The sequence below is a fragment of the Rhinolophus sinicus genome, chromosome 3, assembly GCF_057876585.1.
Source record: "Rhinolophus sinicus isolate RSI-liver-muscle chromosome 3, RSI-T2T, whole genome shotgun sequence".
Taxonomy (NCBI): domain Eukaryota; kingdom Metazoa; phylum Chordata; class Mammalia; order Chiroptera; family Rhinolophidae; genus Rhinolophus; species Rhinolophus sinicus.
The window spans coordinates 84857843-84875484 of record NC_142503.1 but is presented as its reverse complement, the minus strand read 5'-3'; the positions used below and the strand labels follow the sequence as shown (position 1 = coordinate 84875484).

At 35.3% G+C, this 17642-nt stretch overlaps 1 protein-coding gene across 11 annotated transcripts in view; it reads right to left on the bottom strand.

The window, feature by feature from the left end:
- The window catches only part of CSNK1G3 (casein kinase 1 gamma 3), a 102128-nt gene that overhangs the window by 66340 nt on the left and 18146 nt on the right, over window positions 1–17642 (bottom strand). For all 11 annotated transcript variants that reach the window (XM_019728019.3, XM_019728028.3, XM_019728030.3 and 8 more), the window contains exon 2: window positions 1098–1523. In XM_019728019.3, coding sequence (XP_019583578.1) covers window positions 1098–1275 — 178 coding nt within the window. In that variant the 5' untranslated portion in view covers window positions 1276–1523. The remainder of the gene's footprint in view (window positions 1–1097; window positions 1524–17642) is intronic.

The following is a 17642-nucleotide window of genomic DNA, read 5'->3' as shown; positions in this document are numbered from 1 at the left end:
TTGAGTCCCTACTAAAATGCCAGAGTCTGCCAATCACATCATCTTATATCTGTGTACAAAGTATATCATTACCTTTTATTGGCTTGCTTTATTTAAAGATGTAATGTACGTAACTACATAAAACATTAATAAAATGAAAGAGTAACTACAAATTAAGGTGTTCACACGATGAAAAAGAGTAGTTGAGTAGATAAACATATAATTGAATTTATTTCTAACAAACAGGATTGGATCTAAGAAAATCTGTAAAGCCAAGTTTTTTTCTGTTGTGTTTTTTTTGTGTTTTTTTTTTACTTCTAAAGTTTCCACTATGGATGGTCCATTGACCAGAACCCTCAAAGCACCTTAGCAATGACACCAATATCACCATGCCCTGCCGCCCTCCTTCTTGTTTCTGTTCAATGAACGTAGTCACATTTCTAATGTACTAGGAGTCATACCTAGATTTGGGTCCCGAGTCTGTCATTAAATTGCTATGTGACATTTGGCAGGTACCTTCCCTAACTGAGTCTCAATTTTTCTAAATGTAGAATTAGGAGGTTTAATTAAAACAATGTTTCCCAAACTTACCTGATTTTAAGAATAAAGTGAATCAGTAATTTGTGTCCCTCATTAAGAAAATAGATTCCTGAGCCTGACCCTGGATAACTCGGGGGATGGGAAAGGGCCTAAATTACAACAATGCAAATTTTACTGCTTTTTATGCAGTGTTAGTATATTACCTTGACATTAAGCAATACATATCCTCCCAAACTGATCAGTTACTAAATGTTTTCAAATCCGAAAAAGCAACCTAAATATCATTCCTAAAGAATACACTGCAAAGGCTTACCTGGCACCTATTGCAGCCTTCTGCGACTTTAAAATTTACTTTTTTCTCATATTCTGGATGGTTAATCTCAAGTAAACAGACATTCCTATACTAGAGAATTCCTTACAAATGAATATACAAGTACATAAAAAATGTCTAACATCTATATGCTTTACAATGATGACAACTATTAAACTAAACAAACCACCAAATCGTTTTCATTAGGAAGTATCTTTCATTTAAAACACATGATTCCAACATAAAAGAATAAACAAAAGAGTCTTACCTAATCGTAATTCTCCAAAATTGCCACATCCAATTTTTTTTCCAACTCTAAAGTTAGGTCCAACCATTAAAACTCCAGAGGATGAAGACCCAGTCCCTCGATTGTTGTGTCCCGACCGACCACTAGGTCGTGCCATTCTATCATCTGACTTGTCCTTGTCTTTCTTTTTATTATCCATATCAAGTTTGCGGTACTCCACTTTGAATTCTTTAATCAAGACAAGCACACTGAAATAGGGTATTGTGAGAATAGGTACATCACTAGGTAACTGTACCAGCCGGGTAACGTTAACATTCAAATTGCAGTAGGTAGTCAATTAACTGGTGCGTGTTCATCCCATTCGTAAAATTTTTCTCAGCTGTCTTTTCAGCAAAACATGTCTTCAAAATTGTCTTTTCAATGATGTGCGTTGATATTGATAGAGAGCTGGAATATTAAGAAAAGAAAATGAGTCAACTTAAAAAATTTTTAAAATATGTTTGCAAAGTTAATAACATAACAAAAGTTCAGGGAATGGATTATTGCTATTTTTTGCTGCCCACGGAAAGTCAAACCACAGCAGGCTCTTAAATTAACCATTAGATTTTATTCCTGTACTTTAATACAGATAGATCACAAAAACAAAACACACAAAAACCGGGGATTCAGTCACTTCTTAAAAATTAAAAATAAAAATGTATTGAATGCTTCGTAAGCCAATAGACACTCGCTAACCCAGAACTTCCAACATAAAAAAAATTCAATTAAAAAAAATCCTCAAAAATCCCAGTAAGTCAACATAAGATTTTCAATTTAAAAGCAGAAAAAGAAAATACTTTGCAAATCAGTAAACGGTCTTAATAAAAAAAACTCTTCCACATGTTTATACACATAATAATTGTCAGTCTTTTTGAATATACATTTGATCTTCATTTATTCAAATATTTATTACCCACTAACTACATATGGGAATGGTGCTCAGAAGTGATAATACAAAGAACATTCTTGCTACCCATCAAGGAAAACAATGAATTTTTATGTAACATTTGTACTAGGCATTAAAAATTAAATGTAATTTCACAAGGTTAAGAAATGTTGCCAGGCATCAACCTTATGAGGTGAAAAGGGTAGGTTTTAAATTTTCTAATACACAGGTGAAAACACTAAAGCTCAAAATTTTTTTTCAAAGCTTTTAGGAGTATGTCCCATTCATCTTCTCTAGGAATTTCACCTATCAAATACAACTTAATTCAGTGGTAAATCTGCAAGCTACATAATCTTGCTATTTTTGTTTGAACAATTTGAGTGGATTCCTATTCTTTGCAATTAAAGAGCTTTGACTTCAAAAGATAGTCACTAATAAAGAAACTAGGATCAACATCAAGGACTTCTCATTCCTATTTCTGAAACCCTTTGATTGTGTAATGCAATCATAACAAGGGTTGAAACAAATAGTATTTTCTGATTAATTTTCAGCAACCCCCCAAAACATGAAATTAGTCTTAACATTCCATCGACTTACAAAGTTTTTATTACATTTACCATACTCTCATTTTGCAGATGCAACTGTAAGCATCTATTTCGTATATGTAAAACTGAGTGAGTTTCACATACATTGTTTAACCTGTTTCTTGCCATGATAGACTACTTGGATACTGAACTCCCCTTCCTGCTGTAAATAACTATGAAACTGTACAAAACATCTGAAGTACCTGTTTTCAGGCATTGGATAATAGGCAGGACAGACGGTGATCTTTGAGAAAAGAGAAACACCTGAGATGGATCTCATCTTTATCCAAGCTCTCTGGCTTCGGGCAACTTTCTGACTATAGCACAGGAAGGAGTTCAGGCAGTGCATACACAGTGATCACAGATTAGAGTTTGGGGCTGTGGAAGTAAGTAGAATTTGCAGGACATGGCGCCGAAGGTGAGGCAGTTGTGCAGGGTTAGGGCTCGGAGATGGCAAGGCAGAAGGCAAGGCTACATGGCGTGTCTCGTGGGTGATATTCTGAAACACCTAGCAGACAACAGCTACTAATAGGATTAAATGAAGAATGGAGATACTAAAGGCTGCACAGTGCTGGGAGACCTTAAAGTTCCTATCTAGTCATGGTAGAGGAAGCTCATTAACATTCCAGGAATTCCGTGGATACACCATAAAGATAAAGTCTTAAGAGTAAGGAACATAACCTCGAGTAAGGACTACTCTATACTGGCCCAACTAAAGCCTAAAAGCAAGCCTAGAAAGGATTAAGAATAGCTCCAATTAAGTGCATTTCAGAACAAATATACTTAAAAAGACAAAAAAACCCAGAATCTCTAGTGTTGAATTCATAATATCCAGTATGCAGTTAAAAATTACCAGACATGCAAATAAGCACTAAATGTACCTAAGGCCAGGAAACAGCTGTCAAAGGAAACAGATTCCACCATGACCCTGATACTGAAATTAGAAGACAGGATTTTAAAACTATTAAATAGTTGCTAAAGTCATACTAGATTGAAGAAAGAGAATGGGGCTGAAAAAAATATTTGAATAATGGTTGAAAATTTCCCAAATTCGGTGAAAAACATTAATCTACAAACTGAAGAAACTCTGCAATCCCATAAGGAACAAACACTAAGAAACCTAAACCTATATACTCACTCCTACATGGTCAAAGTGCTAAAACCCTTGAAAATAAAAGAAAAACATCTTGTAAGCAGACAGAGAAAAACTACATGCCATATACTGGAACTTCTAAGTTCTTACTGAAACAACCAACACCCAAAAGAAAATGGGAGGATATTTTCAAAGCAATGAACGGAGTTAAAAAAACATTCAGCCCAGAAGTCTACATCCAGTAAAGTTATTCTTTAAAACTGAAAGTGAAAGAAAGTCATTTTCAGATGAAGGAAAGCATACCTGCACAACAAAAAATACTTTTTAAGTAGTCCATCAGGCTGACTTAACTTACAAGATACCAGATAGAAATGTGAAACAAGAAGAAATGAAGAGCACTGAAAATCAGAAATGCATGGGTATTCATGTCCTTAAAAGACCAATTACTGTTTAAAGCACAAATAATTTCTTAGTGTCATTTGTGACATGTAGAAGTAAAATATATGACAACAGAAAAGGCGGAGTGGGGTAGTAAATGGAATTATACTAGTTTAAGATTCTTATATTTGTGAAGAATAATGTGGTTCAATATTAATTCTAAGTAGCCAATGGCAAATTGAGTGCATATTGTAATTCCTAGACCAAACACTAAAAGTTAAATTAATTGCACTAGTAATAAGCTAAAAAGCTAAGGCTTCAAATAAACATTTGATTCAAGCAAAAGAAGTGAAATAAGGCAGATTAGAAAAAAAGAAAATAAACAGCAAGATAGTAGATTTAAAAACACATATAATGAAAATGGACCATATTCTCCCCATAAAAGGCAAAAATCATCACACTATACAATAAAACATGATCCAACTATATGCTATCTATAACAACTTTAAATACAAAGACACAAATAGATTAAAAGGAAATACAGAAAAAGATATACTATGCAAACAACAATACAAGAAACCTGGGGAGGCTATATTATCAAAGTAAATGTCAAAACGAAGGAATTTCTCCAAAGATATAGAGGTCCATTTAATGACAAAACTATCAATTTAACAGAAAGATCTAAAAATAATATGTATGAGCAAAATGAAGCAAAAACTAAAATGATAAAACGGAAAAAGACAATAATAATTGAAAATGTTAACACTGTTCTTTAAGTAATTGATAAAGTAGAAGACAAAAATATCAGTAATAATCCTGATACAGTAGATCTAAATAATACCATCAACTACCCCAAAGTAATTTACCTTTATAAAACACAACACCCAAAAACTGCAGAATAAGATTTCCTTTCAATGCTCACCAGGAAAGATAATATACTGTACCATAATTTAAGTCTCAGATAACTGAAATATTAGAGTATAATCTCTGATCAAACAGAATTAAGTAAGTAATCAGTTAACTATATGATATTTGGAAAATCCCCAAATATTTGAAAAGTAAAGACACTTTTAAATAATTCATGAGTTGAGAAATAAATTACACAGGAAATAAGAACAAAATTCTAACAGAATAATAATGAACTATGTAACATTAAGTTTTGTAGGTTACAACTAAAGCAATGCTTAGAAGGAAATTAGAAGCCTAAAATGCCTGTATTACAAAAGAAGTTGTTTAATTAATGATCTAGGTGTTGTCTTTTACAAAAACAAATTAGACATAACATAACTTGAGGAAGTACTTTATTAAAGCTATTGTTAACATTCCATGGATTTATATGAAAATATAGTCTTAATAGGTAAAAACATAGGAATTCTCAGCAGATAAATGGGAAAATATCAAGAAAAAAAAAAAAATGGAGAACCTAGAATAAAAAAATCATATCTGAAATGAAAAACGTCACTGGATATACTTAAAAGTAAACTAGATAAAGCAGAAGAAATTGTCAATTAACCTGAAAGGAGATCCAAAGAAATTATCCAAGGAGCAAAATCAATAAAATAGAAAATAATCAACAGATAAAATAAATCCAAAAGTTGATTCTTTGAAACGGGTCAATAAAATTGGTAACTCCTAGCAAAAGAGATCCAAAAATAAAAAGAGAAGATACACAAACAGCCAATAATAAGAATGCAAGAGGGAATATCACTAAAAATCTTACAAATATTAAAAGGATAAAGAAATATTATGAGCAACTCCATGCCAATAAATTTGATAAGTTAGATGAAATGGACAAATTCCTTGAAAAATTCAACACACAAATACAAAATGAAACAGAAACATCAATAGCACTGTATCTATTAAAGAAACATAATTTCCTTAAAAAAATGTCCCCAGAATCAAATATTTAAAGAAAAAAATAATACTGCTCTTACAAAAACTCTTTCATAAACACAGATTGAATAGAGACTACTTGACAATTTACTTTGTAAGGCTAGAACAACCTTGATACAAAAGCATGTCAAAAACACTTGAAGCAAAGAAAATTAGACCAGTATTTCTCATGAGCATATACAAAAATTCTTCACAAAATATAAGCAAACATATAAAAAGTTTAATAATCAGAGGGTTTTATACTAGAAATGTAAATTTTAATATTTGAAATAAATTCACCATATTAACCAAAAACAAAAATATCTCAACAGACAAGAAAATGCACTTGACAAAATTCAAAATTCAACCCTTTAATCATTAAAAATCTCTCAGTAATCTAGGAAGAGACTGGAATTTCTTCAACCCAATAAAAGGAATCTATTAAAAGAAAAGAAAAAACCCATCTACAGCTAATATCATACTTAATGGTGAAATATTGAAGTTTTCTCCACCCAGATGGAAAAAACACAAAATGTTTATGCTCCAATCTTCTATTCAACATTGTACAGAAGAACCAGCCTATGTAATAAGGCAGGGAAAAAAAAGATACAAAAGGCATGAAAATTGAAATGCAAATGTATTGTTATTCTTTGATATCATGATTGTGTGTACAGAAAACCCAATGCGGTTATGTCATCAAAATGGCAACAAAGGTTGTTCCCAACTTCAGTCCCCCTCACAAAAAAACCAACCATCAACTGTCTATAGACAAGACACCATTGAAAAAAAAATCCCAGAACCCAGGGGTGAGACCAAAGCACCCCGTACCCAGAGACAAAGAACCACAGTAGAAGGGTATGAGGAGTAGCTACACTGACTGCAGCATCATTCCCCCAGGCCTGCACAGTACCCCAATTAGAGGGCTCCCCTGGGCCTACTGTTTTGCCAGAGGGAAAAAGAAAGTCCAAGGTGGACATCAAGCATTGCAGGACGCTTCCCGGGAGGCCCACTCAGGTCTCACTTCACAGGGATACTGAGGGAGTCTGTGGGAATCATGAAGAAATAGAAAATCTCAACAGACTAATCAAAAGTAAGGAGATTGAATCAGGAATCAAAAACTCCCAACAAAGAAAAGCTCAGGCAAGAAGTAAGAACAACTAGAACTCTCATACAATGCTGGTGGGAATATAAAATAGTATGACTTTGCGGAAAAGTTTGACAGTTACAAATTATACGTATCCTATGACCTATCAATACTACTCAGAGGTATTTACCCAAGAGATATGAAAATATGTTTACATAAAGACTTGTGTACCAGTATTTATAGCAGCCTTATTTATAATAGCCAAAAACTGGAAACAACCCAAATGCCTATCAACAGGGGAATAAAGAAACAAACTGGTATATTCATATAATGGACTATTACTCAATAATAAAAAGGAAAGAACTGCTGATACATGCCACAATATGGGTAAATCTCTCAGATATTAGATTGAGCAAAAAGAAGTCAGGCACAAATGAGTACATATTTTATGATTCTAGTTATATGAAGTTTGGAATGATACAAAAATAAGCTGTGGTGATAGAAATTAGTTGTTGCCGAGGGCAATGGGAAGTTTGACTGTAAGTAGTATGAGGGAACTTTCTGGAAGAAGGAAATGCTCTATATCTTGATTGGGAAAGGATTACACAGGTGTATACATTTGCATAAACTCATCAATCTACCCTTAAAAACTATGCATTGAGTTTTATGTAAATAACACTTCAAAGTGTGAATTTTAGAAATAACATACACCAAAAAAAATTAATGCTGTATCTCAAAGGGCATTTTTTCCTACTATAATTAATAAAACTTATCTGAAAACACTGTTTTAAAACAGTTAATGAATATCAGAATTTCAGAAGCTTTTTTATGAGTAAAGTGCCCTTCTATACTTCTTCTATTTAGAAGGAAGCAATTTTCCTTTTGCAATTTTTCATGTTATTTTCAATGTTTAATCAGATAACCAAAATGCATTCTACATGTAATAAAAATTCAAATAAAACAGACAAAGTAAAACTACCCCTTGGGATGTCCATAACCCTTGTCCTTCACCCCACCTGCCCTACTCAGAGGTCACCATGACTTTCACTGTGGTGAGTCTGCTGCAGACCATTTTTGTAACGCCTGGCCATGCATATACTTAGGTAAAGCAACTCCTGTAGCTCTGCTCATCTGTTTTACAGATGGTCCATGTGAAGCCTCTGAAGAACCAAAACTGCTACACAACAAAACAGTACGTGAAAGCCTATCGTACACAGAAGGACTTTTGCCCCTTCTCTTTCACATTCCCTTCCACCCCCACATGGACCCACCCAAAAGAGCAAGGGCCAACATAAGAAAGAGTCAAGACACAGCCCAAATCCCTTCCCTAATACAAGTTTCAGAGTCAAGGGTCGGGCCAGAAACTGGGAGGTGAGGAGACAGAGTACGAAGTAATGAATTCGTTTAAAATTGAATCTCAAAAAATGGAACAGGTATTTTTTAATACCTAAAAACAAATCCATTGCCACAACTGAACTTATTCTTTAAAATAAGTGACAAGAAATTAATAGACACTGACTAGGATATCATCTATGAGTGGAGAAGGGAGACTAATCAAAGTATATGCAGGTGCCCCTTCAACAACATGGAGGCAGTGTTGGGGCCAAACATCCACGTAGAACTACGAGTCAGCCCTACACACATGCGGATTCCCAACTGCCGGGTTACCCTTAAAGAACGTGGGTTTGAACTGCAGGGAAATTGAACTGCAAGTGTCAACTTAAAAAAATGCAGGTATACGTTCCAACCCACATTGTTCAGGGGTCCACTGTATTGCTCAGTGAGAAAGGAAGCTATTTCCTATTTTACTCCATCTAGTTCACCACATTCTGGAAACTCTTCATTAACTTGTAGTAATAGATTTTTAGTTTTTTAAATATTAAGAAATTAGATTTTTTATTAAAATATTTTCTTATTAAGAATCTCAAATAGGGCTACTACTTTCCTTATCATAGCACCTATCAAACGGTATTAGAATTGCCTCCAAGTCTGTCGACAGCCGTGGTCAGCAAACTCCAGCCGCAGGCTGATTCCAGACTACGCCCATTGTGTACAGGCTGAAAACTAAGACTTGATATTCTTTTATAATTGAGGAAAAAAATTAAATAATAATATTTTGCAACACTTGAAAATTATACAAAATTCAAATTTTAGTGTTCATAAATAAATTTTTATAAGAATGAAGCCATGCTAATTTATTTATGTATTGTTACGGCTGCTTTGTGCTACAGGAGAGGCGCTGCGTAGTTGAGAGACCGTGTGTGGCACTCTTACCATGTCACACTGCTCTCAGTACCCCCCAAACTGCAGTGACTATCATACCTTCAAGGCACAATCGAGTCTGAATTATGTGTTTCAAATTAGATGGCAAAGCGTCATGGCTGTTATACAATGACGCTAAAGAATACAATATACTTGGACATGACCAAAAGTATTAGTTTTCTATTGCTGTGTAACAAATTATCAAAAACAGCAGCTTATAGAAATACACATTTATTAGTTCAGTTTCTGTGGATCAAAAGTTGGGGCATGGCTCAGCTGAGTCATTTGCCTGGGGTTTCACAGGCTTCATTCAAGCTGTCAGCTAGGCGGTATTCTCATCTGGAGGCTAAAATGGGAAAGACTCCTCTTCCAAGCTCGTTCAGACTCCGGGCAGAATTCATATCCTTGCAGTGAATAACTGAGGGGCCCCGCTTTTTGCTGGCTCTCAGATGGACACCAGCCGCAGGTCCTAAAGAGAACCTGCAGTTCCTAGAAGCTTCCGGCAGTTCCTTGCTACACGGGCTCTAACATGGCCACTTCCTTCTTCCAGCCCCAAGAAGAATCTGTCTCCAATCTTCTAAGTCTCAAGCAGGTAACACAACCTTCTCTCATACCTAAGCTCCAATATATCCATTCTCCCAAGTCTTAGGATCTTCACTCTCTGCTTCCAGACCTCTTTTCATGCTTCCTGCCTGTCTGCATACTAGAAAGAACGTAGGATCAGAAACAAAAGAAGTCTTGGAATCCCAATAGCAGTGAAGCCCTGGTCAAGACTTAATCTGGCTAAGCTTATTTAATAATTGTAAAACAGGAGGATTGCACTGGGAGGTTTCTGAGGGTATTCTTATGTTACGTACAGTACTGTAACTCCTACCACGCCGGGTGACAAGGCCTCTCAGTATATGGAACTGTCATCTCTGACCCACGCATGCTGCTCGGCACCTAAGACATCAATAGATACAGTAGCTTGAGAACTGAGTTCTTTCCATCTCTAAACATTTCGAGGTTTCAGTCACATGATTCCCAGGTAGAGCCTTCCCGGTTACGTATCACCAGCCCCCCCTAACATCAGCTGCTTCCTTCACCTGGAGAACATCACTGAACCTCACATATGCCAACCAGTGTGCTACAAGTCTCCCCAAGAATTTCCTGCATGAGATACTATTTCCTTGTCTGAATTACTCTTCTGCTGTGTGTTTCTGTCTTCTGTACTGATTCATCCTAACACTAAACAAAAATCAGTTCTGAAACCTGCCGATGTGCTTTTAGCTATAGGTAATATCAGTAGCGCTGGAGTCACAAACCCAAATGCCCACGTATGTGAGGCAGGTCACATAAGTGAGTGACTCCAGTTAAGCGTAAGACAATGAGTATTGGGGGCTACGGCAAACTAGAAAGCAAATACCCCATTTAAAGGGGCAGCTACTACTACTCAGCTGTAAACAATTGCTGCCATTCAGGGATAACAGATGTTCTAATTTTTTAAGAAAGTCCAGAAACCTGGATTTTTATGTAAAATCTCTCCAGTTGCCATTTGCCGAGCACTTATCACGCTAAGTACTTTAACTAGATTAATTTATTAATTCTACCGTTTACAATTGTTAAGGTACCATTACAATCCCTATTTTTACCATTAAGGAAACAAAAATTTAGAGAAATCACACCACTTGACCAACATCATAAAGTTAGTAAGTGGTATACAGAGAATATGATTACAAAGAGTTGGATCCTGAGCTCATATTGTTATCCACTTTATCTCTAGTGCTCTTGCTAATTCTGTGACGCCCCAAAGTCCGGACTGTGCCTTTCTAGCTGAATCTGCAATGTAGGCCAGCTCCCTCTTGCAGCGTATACTGTAAGTATGTGACTCCTCAGTGCTGCCACATCCTAATTTAAACCAACTTGGGGTGGGGGTGGGGAGACCCACCAGTCAACAAGCCCCATTCATGTACACAGGGCTCAAAGACATGTATAAACAAAAAGACTACACACACACACACACACACACACACACATATATTATATATATACACATATATGTATATATATGAAGAGCAGAAAATACAAATCCACAAAATTGCAATATATTTCCTTACTATGACAGACTCTTCTGTAGTGATATTAGACTTTTTTAAGTTAACAACTGTAACTTTGTATATCCATTATCAATAAAGAGATTTAGAGGGAGACAGAAATTTTAACAAACCTTTGGAAGATAAGAAGAAAAGAAATATACATTGACAGATGAAAAGATGATGGAAGCTAATGCCCAAAACAAGTGCCAGAGAAGACCACAGCTGAGTAAGGCGCTGACCTGCCAGACAGAAGTCTACGGAGGCTTCCTGAAGGCAATCAGGTAAAATAGCAGGCAGGAGAGAAAATGGGGAGATAACTGTAACTATTGTTACTATCCCCTATGTAAAACAAAACAAAAACAAATCTCTAAGGAAACCAAAGGAAGTTACACAGAGAACTGGAGGTGGGAGGCACCGGGGAAGGACGTGCGTTGGCATCACAGAATAAAACCTGTCCCCACCTGGCATTCTGAAGAACTCCTTACCTGAAGACTGGTTCCCTGGGTGCTCACCCTATGAATCAGTTAGTTACTAATCCCCCGTCCATGTACACAGGACTCCAAGAGATTGATAAAGAAAAAGACAGCAAAGAAAACCCAAAGGATTTACTCAGAAATATTATCCTAATCCATCATTCACAAATATAAACTGACAATCAAGAATCATTAGATGTGTGAAGAAAGCCAATAATACCAAAGAAAAGCACACACACACACACACACACACACACACACAGAACAAGTAAAAAAAAATCTGGGGGAAGCAGATCATTCAAAAATCAGGAGAATATAAAAACAAGAGAAAATAAAAACAATTAGATCCTCAGAGGCTTTTGAGAAGAACGATAATATATACATAAGAAAATGATGCTACATTAAATAGGATAACCCAAGACAAATTTGAGTAATAATCCTAACATATAAAACAAAAATACAAAGAAATAAAAAATAAAGGAAAAGAGACAAGAAAGTAGCCATCCAATACCTCCAACTTCCACTAATAATAGAAATTAATAGGGAGGACAGAGAAAATTTGTATTTTCAAAGAAAAACTTCTTGAGCTACAGAAAAAACGGTCGCACAGAGTACAAACCAAGAAAAGTAACACTAACATACAGCTTGGTTCTACTACAAGTCTTAACAGTGTAAGCATGGTTCATTGATTTTCAGTATTTAAGATCAATCTTACCCCCAAAAAAATGCAAGGTAAATATTACAAGAGATAAAATAGATTTTTCCAACTTTCACAGTGTTAAAATAGCACTACGACTGACACTCAGCTGCTAAGGAAGAGCGTAAGGGCTAGAAGGAAGGATAGTGATAAGAATATCTGCACCTTACAGAGTCAAGAGATAATGTAAAATTTGCTAGAAAAAAAACTGATGTAGAGACATTATTTAAAGTGCCAAAAGTAAGCAATAGATGAAGTAAGCATAACTATCCAAACATTGAAAGACAGAAGGGGAAGTGGGAGTATGTGAGCGAAAATCTCATCACTCAGGTAGAGAATTAAAGCAATGCGTCTGCAAAGACAATTTTACTTCTTCCTTTCCAATTTGCATGCCTTTTCTTCTTTTTCTTGACTAACTGACCTGGCGAGGACTCTCAGTACTACACTGAGTAGAAGTTTTGAGAGTAGGCATCCTTGTCTTTTTTCCTAATCTTTGAGGAAAAGCTTTCGCCTTTTCGCCGGTGAGTATGATCTTAGCTGTGGGCTTGTCATATGTGGACTTGATTATGTTGAGATACATGCTTTCTATACTTAATCTGTTGAGAGTTTTATCATGAAAAGATATTGAATTTTGTCAAATGCTTTTTCTGGACCTATTAAGATAATCATATAAATTTTATTCTTCATTCTGTTGATGCACTGTACCACACTGATTGATTTATTTTTGTATGTTGAACCATCCTTGCATCCCAGGGATAAATTCCACTTGATCACGGTGCGTGATACTTTAAATATTCTCCCAAATTCTGTTTGTTAGTATTCTGTTGAGGCTTTTTGCATCTATATTCCTTCATTACAGGGATACTGGCCTGTAATATTATGTTCTTGTAGTGCCTTTATCTGGCTTTGGTACCAGGGTAATGCTGGCCTCGTGAAATGAGTTTGTGAGTGTTCCCTCCACTTCAATTTTTTGAAAGAGTTTAAGAAGGACTGGTGTTAATTCTTCCTTAAATGTTTGATAGAATTCACCAGTAAAGCCATCTGATCCTGGGCTTTTCTCTGTTTGGAGATATTACTAATTCAAGCTCAGTAGTTACAGGTCTATTCAGATTTTCTATTTCTTCCTCATGCAGTCTTGGTAGACTGTATGTTTCTAGGACTTTCTTTCTTCCAGATCATTTTATGTTAGCTATAACTACTAATGATCCTTTGTATTTCTGTAGTATCAGTTTTAATATCTCCCTTTCATTTCTGACTTTAAGTCTTCCATTTTTCTTAATCTAGCTAAGAATTTGTCAATTTTATCTTTTTAAAAAACAGCTTTTAGTTTCATTAATTTTTAATATTGTTTTTCTAGTAGCTACTTCACTTATTTCTGCTCTGATCTTTGTTATTTCCTTCCTTTTGCTTACTTTGAGCTCAGTTTGTTCTTTTTCTTATTCCTTGAGGTATAAAGTTAGGTTTGTTTGAGATCTTAATTTTCCTTAATGTAAGCATTTATCACTATAACTTTCCCTCTTAGAGCTGCTTTTGCTGCATTCCAGAAGTTTTGGTATGATGTGTTTGCAAAGACTCTACCAAAAAAAACTATTAGATATAATAAACAAATTCAGTAAAGTTACAAGATACAAAATGAACACATAAAAATTAGTTGCATTTCTATACACTGATAGCAGAGAAAATAAAATGTAATAAACATTGCTAAGAGAATCACTTAGAGTCAAAAGGCTATTAAGGAAGTGAGACCTATGCACATCTTGTGCCTCAGTCTATACTACTATTAAGTTGCTAAACCTGTTGCTAAGCCCAGCCATAAACATCCCGGAAGAACAACTGCTACATGGACACATAGAGACTTTACTGCCTTCCTTGTAGTTTCCGCCTCCCTCATTTGCCTATTGGAACTAACCACCCCTGTTAAAGAGAGCCAGCAATCCTTCATGACATAAAAGGATTACATTTTCTGGTTTTTGCCTTTAAAAACCTGCTCTTCTTTGTTTTCTCCAGAGTGCAGTTTGAGGTGCTGCCTGAATCTGCATCTTTGGGACTGCCATCTATTTGCTCAAATAAATGCTTTTTATTCTTTACTGTAGCCTAAAACTTTTTTTTGGTTGACATTACTAACAATTAATTATCTGAAAGAGTAATTATAAAAGCAATACCATGTACAATAGTATCAAATAGAATAAAATACTTAGGAATAAATTTAGTCAAGCAGGTGAAAGACCTGTACAATGAAAACTTTAAGATTATAATGAAAGAAACTGAAGAAGGCACAAACGTATCCCGTGTTCTTGGATGGAAGAATATTGTTAAAATGTCTATAGTACCTACAGTGATCTACATATTCGATGGAATCCTTACCAAAATTCCAATGGCTTTTTTCACAGAAATAGAAAAAAAAATCCTAAAATTTGTATAGAACCACAAAGTATCACAAACAGCCGAAGCTATCTTAAGAAAGAACATAGCTGGAGGCATCATACTTCCTGACTTCTAGCTATATTACATAACTATAGTAATCAAAACAGTATGTTATTGCCATAAAAACAAACACAGATCAATGGAACAGAACAGAGATCCCAGAAATGAGCCCACACATAGGTAATAAACTAATGGAGAACTAAGAACACACAATAGAGAAAGGAATGTCGCTTCAATACACAGTGTGGGGAAAATGAGGTATCCACATATAAAAGAATGGAACTGGACCCTTATCCATCATCACACAAAAATTAACGCATAGTGGAATTAAAGATATAAATGTAACACCTGAAACTGTAACTCCTAGGAGAAAACATAAGGAAAAAATCTTCTTGACACTGGTCTTGGCAATGACTTTTTGGATATGAAACCATAAGTATAGACAACAAAAGTAAAAACAAGTAGGACTTCTGTACTAAAATGAAACCATCAACAAAATTAAAAGGCCAACTACTGAATGGAAGAAAATATTTACAAACCTTGTTTCTGATAAGGGGTTAACATATAAAATATATAAGCAACTCATATAACTCAATAGCAAAACAAATAATACTGATTTAAAAATAGTCAAAGGACCTGACTTTTCCAAAGAAGATACATAATATTAACACAAATGCTGAAAAGCTGCTCAACATCACTAATCATCAGGTGAACGCAGATCAAAACCACAATGAGATATCACTTTATACCTGTTATGATGGCTATTACTAAAAAGACAAGATATAACATGTTGGCAAGCATATGGAGGAAAAACCCTGTGTACTCTTGGTGGGAATGTAAATTGGTACAGCTACTATGGAAAATAGTATAGATGTTCCTCAAAAAATTAAAAATAGAACCGCCCTATGATCCAACTATCCCAGTTCTGGGCATATATCCAAAGGAAATAGAAAAAGTATCTCATAGAGATATCTGCACTCCCATGTTCATTGCAGCGTTATTCACAATAGCCAAGATATGGAAACAACCTAAGTGTTGACAGATGAATGAATTAAGAAAACATGGCACAGTCAATGTAATATTATTCAGCCATAAAAAAGGAAGCCCTGGGCGGGCCCGGTGGCTCAGGTGGTTGGAGCACTGTGCTCCTAACACCAAGGTCGCCAGTCAATTCCCACATAGGCCAGTGAACTGCACCCTCTACAGCTAAGATTGTAAACAACGGCTCTCCTTGGAGCTGGGCGGCGTGAGCTGCTGTGGGCTACCACATGCTGCCAGGAGCGGCCAGTGGCCCACGTGAGAGTGGGCAGCGAGAGCTGCCATGAGCTGCTGTGAGATGGCGACCGACTGCTTCAGCCAGGGGGAGCGCAAGGCTCATAATACCAGCATGGGCCACAGAGCTGTGTCCTACACAACTAGACTGAGAAACAACGGCTTCAACTGTAGTGGGGGAGAGGGAGGCGGAAGAAGGAGGAAAACAAAAAAAAGGAAGTCCTGTCATTGCCACAACATGAATGAGCCTGGAGGGCATTACGCTAAGTGAAATAAACAAGACAAAAACAAACATTGTACGGCATTATTTATTTGTGGAATCTAAAAAAAAAAAAAGTCAAACTCATACAAATGAAGAGTAGAGTGGTGGTTGCCAAGGGCTGGGAGAAGTGGGGAGATGTTGGCCAACGATACAAACTTTCAGTTCTAAGACAGGATCTAATGTACAGCATGGTGACTATACTTAGTACTGTATTGTACGCTTAAAATTTGCTCAGAGAGTAGATGTTAAACTGTTCTCACCATTAAAAAAAGTAATACTGTGAGGTGATTGATGTGTTAATAAACTTGATTGTGGTGATCATTTCACAATGTACGTATATCAGAACATCAGGCTGTACACTTTAAATGTATACAATTTTATTTGTCAATTATGCCTCAATAAAACTGGGAAAAAATTACAATTAGTTAAAACATAATGCCAAATGTGGCATGGAATCAAAGATAAAAGTTTATGTACATTACTTTAAATTACGAAAGTAGCCAATGAAGCATTAATACTGTAATAATTAAAAGTGATTTTAAACATCTTCAGGCTCAGAGAAAGTTTAGATATGGAGCTTGGAAGAGAAGAAGGAATTTAAAACTAGATATGAGAGAGTTTATAATATATGAACTTAAATATTAAAGTTTATAAAAACTTAATCAAGTCCTTTTTAGCTTCAGAGTACTCCTTCCTGAAAAATACCAAAATGATCCATCCTTTAAACATAAAATTTTCTTCTGTCTAGGATCGTGATTAAATAATCCTAAAGAAATGTTCTTTTCTCCTTTTATGACCTGATAACAGGCTTTAAATTTTTCTTCAAGGAAAAAATAAAGTGGTTTTTAATCTATTGAAATTCAAAGACTGAAGATATGAGGCAAGAGACTATTACTTATACATATTTCTGTATTATTGCAATATTTTGTTATATATAGGCATTAATTTAATAAAAATATTTATTCTACTACAAACCAGTAATCTTCATCTTAAAATGAACAACTAAAAAACACTGTCAAACCTTGATAAGGGTATTTCAAATGATTGAGTAGTATAGTATTAAGTGCCTCTACAAATCACAGTTTTTGTTTTGGTTTGTTTTGCTTTGCCTTGAACAAAAACAGAAAATAGAGTCCACCAATATTGGAGACAATGTGAAATTCTG